General features: G+C 42.0%; 1 protein-coding gene and 1 long non-coding RNA gene across 4 annotated transcripts in view; one reads left to right on the forward strand and one right to left on the reverse strand.

The window, feature by feature from the left end:
* The window catches only part of REX1BD (required for excision 1-B domain containing), a 57458-nt gene that overhangs the window by 27763 nt on the left and 17634 nt on the right, over positions 1-12061 (forward strand). For both annotated transcript variants that reach the window (XM_056574546.1, XM_056574536.1), the window contains one exon: positions 1698-1780. In XM_056574546.1, coding sequence (XP_056430521.1) covers positions 1698-1780 — 83 coding nt within the window. The remainder of the gene's footprint in view (positions 1-1697; positions 1781-12061) is intronic.
* LOC130369376 (uncharacterized) overlaps positions 917-12061 on the reverse strand; it is a 59003-nt gene continuing 47858 nt past the window's right edge. Inside the window, exons 1-3 of one of the 2 annotated variants that reach the window (XR_008892734.1) lie at positions 4874-5012; positions 4379-4531; positions 917-1105 (exon numbers count right to left, since the gene is read on the reverse strand). This is a non-coding gene — a long non-coding RNA (uncharacterized LOC130369376). Of the gene's footprint in view, positions 1106-4378; positions 4532-4873; positions 5013-12061 lie in introns of those variants that run through there. The other variant, XR_008892735.1, reaches the window with a different exon arrangement.

The raw sequence follows: 12061 nt of genomic DNA on the forward strand, positions 1-12061 counted from the left end.
CTGCCCTCCTGGTCCTCCTGTTTGTTGCGGCCGCCGGCACTGACACTCTATACCAGTGGTCTTCAACCTCCAGATGTTGCAAAACTACAACTCCCGACATGCCCGGACAGCCGTTGGCTGTCCGGACATGCTGGGAGTTGTAGTTTTGCAGTATCTGGAGGTCCGCAGATTGCAAACCACTGCTCTATACTGTATCCCTATGCCCAGGCTGCAAAAGGTAAACAAAATTAAACTTTCTCACCTACAAGATCGATCCAGACTTGCTTCCCAGTGAATGGAACATCGGACAGCCGTCAGCCTATCACCGGCCGCAGCGATGTTCCGCCTCGGTCGGTGATAGGTTGAGCCCACTGTCATGTAAGAAGCCGGCTTCTTACATGACAGTGGGCTCAGCCGATCACCGGCCAAGGCGGAACATCGTTGTGGCTGGTGATAGGCTGACGGCTGTCCAACAATTACGACCCCAGCGTAAGGCCGACGTCGGAACATGCATTAGTTTATTTTGTTTACCTTTTGCAGCCCGGGCATAGGGATACAGTATAGGGATACCGCACAGTATAGAGAGTGTCAGCGCCAACGGCCGCAACAAACAGGAGGACTAGGAGAGCAGCGCTTGCGGGTAACGTTAGTAGTACCCTGATGGGACAGTGCAGCGCTGGGCTAATTAATTTTTTTTTTTTTGGGGGGGGATACCGTTATATACCGTGGAACCGCCATGAGTTACAAAAATACAGCAATACACATGTTTGGCCATACCGCCCAGCCTTACCCCCCCATTATACTATATATTGCCTCCTACATAAAGAACCAAGAAAGCAATACTCAACTCTTTTCATGACTCCCGTAGGCATCAATGAAAAGGGCCACTAAGGTCCCACAGGATGCATCAGAGATTTTTAGAAGGTAATATCCCTTTTGATCTAATAATAATAAAAATGAACAATATGCAGGTGAAGTTGTTTGAAAACTTGCTGTATATGTGACTGTAAGACGCCAGCAGATGGTGATGCAGCTTTATTTATAAACTGTTTAGTAGAACCCATTGCATGATTCATCTCCTCCAGACAATGTGATGCTGGGCTTGTCTCGCCATGAATAGACTTATCTAGTGAAAATAGAACAAAACGCAGACATTGATGATTCATTTACCAAGTAGAGTATAGAACTATTCTATAAAAGCACTTTCATTCACGAGGTGAGGATTACCAACCACCAAACAAAACATTGCAAAAGAGGAACTAGCTTTTTATTCTAAATGTTACTAGCTCATATCCTAAGATAAACCAACAAAGCACAAGTGAAGTACTACACAGTCTTCATAAATTGTCTCAAAACCATGGGCAAAATATTCATATGTATTTTCCTGGTCCTATTTTTCTTCCTTTTTTTTTGTTTTATAACAGTTTTTTGCCTACAGTCGGGAAACCGCATACGGCCGAAAACGCAGCCGACTGGAGGCTGCGGTTCACTCCGTTCGGCTCATAGACATGCATTAAATACGGTTCCCAAATACGGCTGAGTGCGGGCGCCGCGATTAAGCCCCGCCCCCTCCTCTCAGCCATATACGGGAACTGTAGTTACAAAACGTGGTGTGAACCCAGCCTATCTTTGGTTTTTCCTCTACAACATATTGCCCTTAACTGGTGTTATACATTTTTCTTTACTGTTCTGTTTTTTTTTTCTTTGTTCCCCTTTAGACAGACAATGATTTTCGGCTCCTCATACAGAGATTTTACCAGTTACAAGAGGAACGTGTGGAGACGTATCGTCTCTTTGATGAGTGAGTACCATCATTTCTTTAGTATAGCGCAATAATGTCTTCACATGGAAACATGGCCTCATGTAAGCTTAGTGCTGTATTCTCTACTGTATATTCATTTCATTAATATAGTATCAAGTTTAATGGCACCTGTGGAGTTTTGACCAGATGACCGATCCTGTCTAATCCACTATGTATGTAGCTTTGTATGTATTAAAACTAGTATGTTTTCTTGTGGTTTCTATGGCTGGGACTCGTTGCATGCTCTGGCTGCCAGTCTGTTGACTTTGGCATTTGGTGGCCTTTAGAGTTTTACTGAACTTGTGAGTTGTGAAGGCGAAAACCAAGCAACCAGATTAACTGCATTTATTATATCTACAACAACTGCTTTCATGGGTGAAAGGAAAGCAATGGAAATTTCCTTGATGCAGCTTGTAACCATGGAACTCGGATCATAGTGGGCACACCAAAATTCCCTTCTTAGATTGTCATCGCTGTCTATATTTAGGGCTTTTGTCACCAGAGTCTTTAAAATATTGGATGGTAATTTTTTTAATTTTGTTAAGAAATGTAACATCTGATGTCTGTTGACTGTTTGCTTTGACCTATCACGCAATACCAGAAAACTGGATATATTTAAAAAAAGGCATAATCCCCATATAATGAACTGTTCTCAAGCTGTCAGCAAGTGATATTAATCTAATCATGTCCAGCCCAAAACCTATGAAGACCTTAACAGCTGAGAGAGTGGTGAACTACTTAGAACTAAACAGATTAGCAGCACACACATCTCTCCTACTCTGAAAGTTAGCTACGCGGTATAAGTGTAGGTGAGAATGCTTGAAAATGATTAAAGGGGTACTCTGGTGAAAATGTTTTTTTTTTCAAATGAACTGGTGCAAGAAAGTTAAACAGATTTGTAAATTTCTTCTATTAAAATATCTTAATCATTCCAGTACTTATCGGCTGCGGTATACTACAGAGGAAGTTGAATTGTTCTTTTCTGTCTAACCACAATGCTCTCTGCTGACACCTCTGTCCATGTCAGGAACTGTCCACAGCAGGAGAGGTTTGCTATGGGGATTTGCTCCTGCCCTGGACAGTTCCTGACATGGACAGAGGTGTCAGCAGAGATCACTGTGGTCAGACAGAAAAGAACAACTCAACTTCCTCTGTAGTATACAGCAGCTGATAAGTACTGGAAGGATTAAGATTGTTTTCATAGAAGTTATTTACAAATCTGTTTTACTTTCTGGCACCAGTTGATATGAAAAAAAAAAAAAGTTTTCCACCGGAGTACCCTTTTAAGTTTTACAGGAACAGCAAAAAACCTCTCCAAAAGACCACCTCTTTGACAATATTATCCCTGTTATCCCCCATTTTCCTGGGTTGCCAATGTTTACCACAAAATTTGCATCATATTAAGCGTGAACCTACCTAATTTCACATCTGTCAGAGACTTTGATAGGTCCCTATTTTGTCCAGTAACGTTCTGGACACCATGACCAAATGGGTTAGTGAGGTTCACTGGTCACTGTTACTTTTCATTGTTTTGTCCCAAGACAGAACTATTAAAAAGGTTAGTGACGCTTTGAACCTAACCTTGGCTACAATTGGTCTAACCATAGCCTGGAAGATACCTGTACAACTTCTGCTTAACCTTAGGCCTCATGCTAATGGCCCTAGTATGCCTCTCTGCATGTGGTTCTGCTCTCTGAATGAGTCCTTGAAATAAAAATTGGGCAGTGAAGGCCAGGCCCAACTTAAAATCTATGTGATCTCTCCATATGAGGCAGCTACCTGGGTGTGTCTGTACACGTTAGGAAACTGCACAACTTCCTAAATTGGTTACACTCCTCTCTCCCCTTATTAAACTCCTAGACTATACCATGTGGATGTTTGCTGTAAAACAAGCAGTGTCTACTAAGTTCCAAATTCCCCACTTTATTGTATAGCTCCAGCATGTATAGATGTGTGGTAGAGAATTGGCCTTTGTACAACTCTAAGATTAGACACTTAGAGGGAAGTTGAGGAGGAGCATTGGGCTTGTCCATTTGGAATTAGTGTTGCTCTTTTAATGTAATGGAAGAGAGAGAGAGAGAGAACATTGTCAACAGTAGAAGGCTGAGGAGCAGGGTGTAAAACCTGTTTGTTCTATGGCACATTTTAATTACATGCTGGCTTTATCAACATTATCATCTGCGGCAGTTTCCTTCCATACTATTTGCCCTTACAAGGCTGATGTGGGCCACCATGGTCTTACCTACGAGCTGACTGATCTACAGACCATCCGTATCACCCATATTCTGACACAAGGGAGTTAGGAGTGGTGTATACAATTTGATTAAAACTTGGATACATTTGCATGTGGCCGTCTTTGAAATAAAATACAAGATGTTTCATTTTTCTCCATTCACCTCATCTGGACTTCATCAGCAATCCAACATAATGCTTAACTTCTTGTTCCGCCTATTTAATCTGCTTTTTTTCCACTTTGGTAAAGAATAACAGAGCTGAGGGCGGCTTGATTTTAATTTTGTTTGCTTACTGCAGCCTTGTTATTTCTAGTGTTTCCATAACACTAGATAATATTTTGGGTTGGTTAGCCAGCTAAAGTACCTCTCTGATTTATTGTCAGCTTCAGGAAAAATCCATAAGTTCTCTAAACACTTGCAGATTTCTTGCCAGTGCGGGTAATTGCTCCATAAGAGGCATGTTCAGAGCCCCAGTCCTATAGGATCTCCGGAAAGTATAGGCACTATAAAGGATTAGCTAGATACAGAAAAGGTAATAATTGATATCTTTGGAACAAGCAGATTATTGCCCCGTGTGCAGAGATGGAGTGCTGTGATCATGCACCCCTTAAATCATTGTCAGCAACATGTATCCCTATTTATACAGGGGATGTGCTGCCCACAGTAATGGAACTGAATGCCTGCATGAATGACTGAGCACTTGTTTATGTGGCTCTTCATTCATAATATACAGATCATTTTAAAGGCTTAATTCATTCGGCACTTGAACAGTCTTCCATGTGTCGTTGTAAAAGGTTTGTTACTGTATGGAGGTTCTAACAGATAGAAGTCAAGATGCATAATATAAAGTCCAGCTCACCTCCCATGTAACTCCATGCTCTGATCCACACTCAGGCTCCGGTGTCCAATTACTGGGGTAACAAAGAAGGATGATCCAGCACTTCAAAAAGATATGCAGATTTCTTGAAAATCCTCACAAGGTAAAAATTCCATCCACTTTACAGCACGAACACCATCCACAAACAACCGATGGTGTGCTGGATCATTTTTTTTTTTGTACAGAAGTCAAGATGCACATGCTTCCAAATAGGAGCATCAGATGCAGCTTATGGTGTAACTGTGCTCTAGCATCTTAAACCAGCACTCCCCTGGTTTTCCTAACGTTCCACGATAGTGTTTAAAGGGGTACTCTGGTGGGAAACTATTTTTTTTTTCAACCTGTGCCACAAAGTTAAACAGATTTGTAAATTACTTCTATTTAAAAATTAGAATCCTTCCAGTACTTATCAGCTGCTGTATGATCCACAAGTAGTTGTATTTCTTTCTGGAGTTCTTTTCAGTCTGACCACAATGCTCTCTGCTGACATCTCTGTTCGTATCAGGAATTGTCCAGATCAGGAGTGGTTTGCTTTGGCGATTTGCCTGTACTCTGGGCAGTTCCTGACATGGACAGAGGTGTCAGCAGAGAGCATTGTGGTCAGACAGAGAAGAATTCCAGAAAGAAACAAAACGTCCTCTATAATATAACAGAAGAGATGGTCCAGCGCTTGTTCAGTGATTGATGAGGATACTTTATTTAAGACATGCAGGTACAAAAAGTTGTGACACGTTTTGACCACTTGTTTGCAGCCTTAGTCATAAAAAGTTTAAAAATCACTGAGAATTCTTAAATAGGGGGAAGAGGAGGAGTACCAGCCCAGGTAACAGCATACACCTGAAGCAGCAAGCCAACTTCTACTCCACCCCTTACAACATGTGTGTCAAGAAGCATAAGTTGAGATGTTGGCTTGCTGCTTCAGGTGTATGCTGTTACCTGGGCTGGTACGCCTCCTCTTCCCCCTATTTAAGAATCCTCAGTGTGTTTTAAACTTTGTTTGACTAAGGCGGCAAACAAGTGGCCGTAACGCGTCTCAACCTTTTGTACCTGCATGTCTTAAATAAAGTATCCTCCTCATTCACTGAACAAGCGCTGGACCATCTTTTCTGTTATATTACATTGTGTGGAACAAGGTTTGTTACACTCCTAGATGCTTTGGGGCTGCGAGTGGTGAGCTGAACATATGCTTTACATGTGACAACTTCCTCTGTAGTATACAGCAGCTGATAAATACTGGAAGGATTACAATTTTTATTAGAAGTAATTTACAAATCTGTTGAACATTCTGGCACCAGTTTATTTACATTTTTTTTCCCCACCGGAGTTCCCCTTTAAAGTGTCAACTGACTTATTGTGAACTACATGATTAAGTTACCACCTATCAGATGCCTCCTGGCAACACCCTCCTTGTTCAACTTTATGTTCTTTCTATGCTTCTGACAATCTTCTTTCTGCCCGAAGAGACAAGATGTGCAGTAATAGCAGGTGAGTCCATACCCTAGTCAGCTGCAGAATCCTACAATCACACTGACAGTGTCTCTTGTGTGCACACTCTGTAGGGTGTCCTGTGAGGTCCAGCCTCACACTGCTTTCCTTTGTGTAAGAGCTGACGGAAAGAAATGGAAACGTGATACAGTTGCTACTGTATGACATAAAATATAGGACAGGAGCGGACTGCCGCAGTGGCATTCGCGATCTTGCCTTGAATTGCAGCTGGACAACTATAATGGCGCTCAGCCTTTGCAGTGTCACTCCTTGTAAGCCCAGGGTTAGTAGAGTTTTGTCCCGCTCATCTGCAGGGAGGAGGGGCTGGATAAGGCTGAGATCCTTGTGCATAGGAGTCCCTTCCAGGATGATTAGGACAAAGAGGAACTGAAGCTGATGTGACCACCCAAGGTCCAGGACTGAATACTATCAGATGCACATCTATTGTATCTTATTAATGTTATGTAATCAACAGGCAACATGTAAAGTGCACTTCAAACAATATATTCTCCCAGAATCAACAGACATAAGTTGCACAAGTATCAGAAACATCATATAAAGTGCACTTCAAACATACAGTAAATCCTTCCTGTGGATTTGAGACTCATATGAAGTGATCGAAGCGATTTGGTTCCAAATCACTTTCCCAATAAAAATAATTAAAACAATTTTATGAAACATTTCATTTCCAGACTGCCTCTTTAAAGGGGTTCTCCACTGGAAAAAAATGTTTTTTTAATCAAATGGTGCCAGAAAGTTAAACAGATTTGTAATTTACTTCTATTAAAAAAAAATCTTAATCCTTCCAGTACTTATCAGCTTCTGTATGCTCTACAGGAAGTTCTTTTCTTTTTCAATTTCCTTTCTGTCTGACCACAGTACTCTCTACTGACACCTCTGTGCATTTTAGGAACTGTCCAGAGTAGGAGCAAATCCCCATAGCAAACATATCCAGCTCTGGACAGTTCCTGAAATGGACAGAGGTGTCAGCAGAGGGCACTGTGGCCAGACAGAAAGGAAATTCAAAAAGAAAAGAACTTCCTTTGTAGCATACAGCAGCTTATAAGTACTGGAAGGGTTAAGATATTTTAATAGAAGTAATTTACAAATCTGTTTAACTTTCTGGCACCCAAAAAATGTTTACCAGTGGATTACCCCTTTAACTTTGTCTCTGAGACAATGGCCCAGATTTACAAAAACTGTTACATTTTTAGGACCGTGTGAATCGGGACTATGCAGTTTCACAAGCTGTTCAAAAAATCTATTGCATTATAACACCCACTAGTCTCAATTTAGACCAATTGTTAGTTAACTTAAAAGGGCTTAAGGTGACCCTCTGCGACTATTTTAGTTTATTGGACACCACGATCACTGTTGGTCTTGCACTTCAATAAAAACTTCAAGCACAACTGTATCCAGGCTAGAGGTGGCCCAACAGGGTACTAAGGCCTCCTTCTAATTGTAGAATTTCCCCAATAAACTTATCTTTTTGCTTAGATTACATATATTATCATTACATTGTACATTTATCAAGGATTGTGTATTTATATTGTGTTGTATCCAAAGCATAGGGAATAAGATGTCTGATCGCGGGGGTCCAGCTGCTGGGGACCCCCACGATCTCTGCTGCAGCACCCCTGCTCTTTAGCTGTACGAAGCGAAGATCGGTCCTTGGTTGATGACGGACGAGACGAGATGGAGTTTCGTCCTGCCGCTGGGTACCCCACGCTCCCTCCCATAGGATTGCATTGAGGGGGTGGGAAGTGACGTCATGAAGGGGCGGGCCCGTAACGTCACGGTTCTTTGTCACCTGTATTGCCCGTCATCAGCCACGGAGCGATCCTCGTTCCGTACAGCTGAAAAACGGGGGTGCTGCAGGAGAGATTGCGGGGGTCCCCAGCGGCGGGACCCCCATGATCAGACATCTTATACCCTTTGGATAGGGGATAAGATGTTTAGAGGCGGAGTACCTGTCGCGATCACACCCTATCGGTCAAGCCAAGACGCTAGAGAGAGTGTGATGGTGCAAGGGTTAAAGCCGCCAGGGTATCCACTACTAGTCCCAGCAAGTCACCAAATTAACCCTTAGATAAATGTGTTTTACCAGAGCTGCCTTCAGAAAGGTGAGCTCATATATTTAGAGATCAAAGACCAGAGTTGATTAATTAAGCATTTAATCTGATAAAAGGTATCACAGTGCTATATACAGTAACACCCCCGACCTACGATGGCCCCGACATATGATAAAATCGACATACGATGGCCTCTCAGAGGCCATAGCATGTCGATGTCAGCATCGACATACGATGCTTTTATATGTCGGGGCCATCGCATTAACTGCTATCCGACAGGGCAAAATGCTTAAGCTGCTGTCGGATAGCAGTGTAATGTGCCCCAGCAGGTTCACTTACCTATCCCCGCTGCTCCGGGTCCACTTCGCGATCCTCCCGCGTCTTGCACATCTTCTCCAGGGTCCGGGCCTTGCTTTCCGGCGTCGTTATTACGTCACTACGCACGCCGCGCCGGCGCAGCAGCGTAATAACGTCACCGGAAAGCGAGGCCCAGACCCTGCAGAAGATGCGCAGGACACCGGAGGATCGCGAAGAAGACACCGGAGCAGCGGGACAGCATCGGGAGCCCCTGGAACAGCAGCGGGAGCGGTGAGGACCTGGTCCAGAGCGACGGGGACAGGTGAGTACAGATGCCTATACTTTACATTGCACGGATCCCTCAACATACGATGGATTCGACAAACGATGGGTCGTTTGGAACGAATTACCATCGTATGTTGAGGGACCACTGTATATAAAAATACAGGAACAAATGACATACAGGTACAAAAATATGAAAGAGTTTAGCAAAGCAAGTTCAGAAAACAAAAGATGAAGTTCTTACAGCATGATGATATAGCAGTCCATGAGTGAGTGAGAGTCCAGCTGTTCTTAGGATGGTCTTGTCAGCTTCTTGCACAGCATTGAACACCCTGAGTCTAGCATTGTTTTAAATATCATATCTGCTTTCTTGGGAGGGAGACTCCATTCCCCCCTCCCCTCTGGTCCCACCAGGTGGGGCATCTCTCTTCCTGACCCCTTATCTGTTTGATTATATGATGGGACCACCAGAGTGCAAGACTTCAAAAGAGCTGTAAACAAACAGCGAGACCCCCCAATAAAATGCAAAACCCAGTCTGAATGACCTCTCACCCATGTCTTGGATAAGACATTACACAGTTACAATTATAATACACATATAGGATTGTAATAATAAGGCCTTGGGCCTGACAGTACCCCTTTAATATAATCCTTATGTAAATAAGAAAAACACCAGCACACACTCTGTACAATGACGATAACGATTAATAAAATTCTGTTTGCACCATCATAACTGCAAATAATGAGAAAATGTACAATATATAGCCCAGACTTTTGCAAATGTCATTTTAAGTGATGCCCTTTTTCCCAATATGGTTGGAAAAAGTAATCCTGAGAAATATTGGTCCGATATATGGGAACAGGAGACTCTTTATAGGTTATGGGGACATTCTACTTGTACGTCAAAAGCATTTCCTAGCGTGTATGTCAAAAACTTGTGTGAACATGAAAAATGAATTTTTCCTATATTATATAAAGAAGTCTTTTCACCTTGCAGACTCTGAGAAGTGGAGAAGAAACACTGCCAGATCCATACTTGAGCTATTGTATATGCAACCTAAGTATTTCAGCTGTATCTACTTCAATGTGCAAACCAGATTTTCCATCTTTCAGCTGTAAAACTGCAATATTATTTTTCACACATCTATGGAGAATGCATCTGCAATCTTGTTCAGTCTTTTATACACTCCTTTATGTGTACACTCTAGATTCTGAAGGTTAATCTATCGGGCTCAATCTGCAAGTCAATCTTTCAAAGACAGAAAATGTGGAGAGTTCCAATTTTAACACTTCTGCCCAAAATCATTGGCTTATTTATTTTATATATCTGGAATATTTATTTGAAAAAAACAATAATAGTAAAATAAAAGTATATAATAATAAAAAGTTAAACGTTCCCACATGACAGGATATTGGAGGATTGCTTGACTTCAAGACATCTGCTGGCTCTGTGTCTTACAACCTTTATCCGTATGAAATATAGAGGTATTTCTGCAATGTGTTAATCATATTTGTGTTACTGGGGATTATACAACAAACACACTCATAAATTTAGTCTAGAAATTGTGCAGTTTATTGTCTGCAAGGTTTTGTTGTTAATAACTTCTGGGATTTACCCAAATGTAATAAGAAATAGAAAGTAAAATGACTGGCAATGTCAGCTTTATGCTCCATGAAAAAAGCAAATGAGATTTTCATTGTTGCAGTGTTGTAATTTTCTGATTCATATTGCTCAACTCAATTTTTGTCACTGTTGCTATTCTGGCCCGTGAGAACATTCGTGTTCTTATCTGTTCCCTTGCAGCAGTTCCCATAGCCTCACAGCTTACTGACACGTAGGACCTGGGCAGGTTGGAGGCTAGCTTTGGTTCGGTTCCTTTGGTTCCTTCTGGTTACATAATTTGATCAGTTTATTTTCATGTGTAGCCTTAAAGGAGTGTTCTGAGTTAAATTAACTTTTCCCCTTGGCGATCTCCAGAATGGGGCCCCAACTCCTTTGTTTTGAACAGAGCAGCAACAGTGAACGAAGCGGTGGAGTCGCTGCTCCATTCAAAACAAAGGAGTTGGGGCTCTGTTCTAGAGCTCAGACAGACCCCTGTGATCTGATACATATGGGATAAGTTAGTTTAATTTTGAATACCCCTTTAAAGAAGCAACCAGGAAATGTTAAAGTATTATAGAGTTTACTTTGTATGCCTTATATACTAAATATTTAGTTGATGGGGCATGTATGGGGTTTCTGCTATCTTTATGATTCTCCCCTTCTGATAGGTTCCTAATGCAACCTACATTTTCGATGATGCCCATGGCATTGCAGAGACAGGGGCCTTTGTCCAAGGGCAGCAAGTTATAGATGAGTTACACAGATTTTCTGTCTGTCCCCTAATTCGCACTATAGGTTATCCTGTGAGATACAGCTTCTGCCTGTGTCATTGTTATAGGTTTCTCCGTCCTATCTTAAAGCAGGAGATAGGGCAATGCGTTTTTAACCTGCATCTCATAGGACACACTAGAGAATCTACACACAGATGGTACAGTTAGTATTATTGCAGTCATATATAACTGCAGCTGATCATTGGACTACTTTATGCTTGCCTTCCTGGTCCCTCAGGAAGGACAGAAATAATATCTTCATTAGCGATCTGTGTATGGAGGGGCATACTAATAGAACTGGATGAGAAACATAGGGTCTGAGAGCTGTCAGGAGGGATTTGATGAGATGCTGATATAATCCTCTAGTTCCCATGAAGTCAGCAACACAGGACAGGTTGGGTCCTATCTACACAGTAGAGCATTTAATTTACTGGTGGGATGACATGACCTGTCGGCAATTTTGAAAGGACTCAGTATGTATGAATGCACTTCAGCTGGGAGGAAGCAACTTACACTAGAGTTAAAAGTACTAATGAGTTAACGTGGGACTGAGAGTTAATGTGCATGCCAGGCTGTGGCACTTGAGTAGCTCAACCCTGCCTTCTTGACACTTAGCTAAGAAATGAAAAGGCGAATTTTTAAGATTGGCAACCACCATCAG

This window comes from Hyla sarda, chromosome 1 (genome assembly GCF_029499605.1).
Source record: "Hyla sarda isolate aHylSar1 chromosome 1, aHylSar1.hap1, whole genome shotgun sequence".
NCBI lineage: Eukaryota > Metazoa > Chordata > Amphibia > Anura > Hylidae > Hyla > Hyla sarda.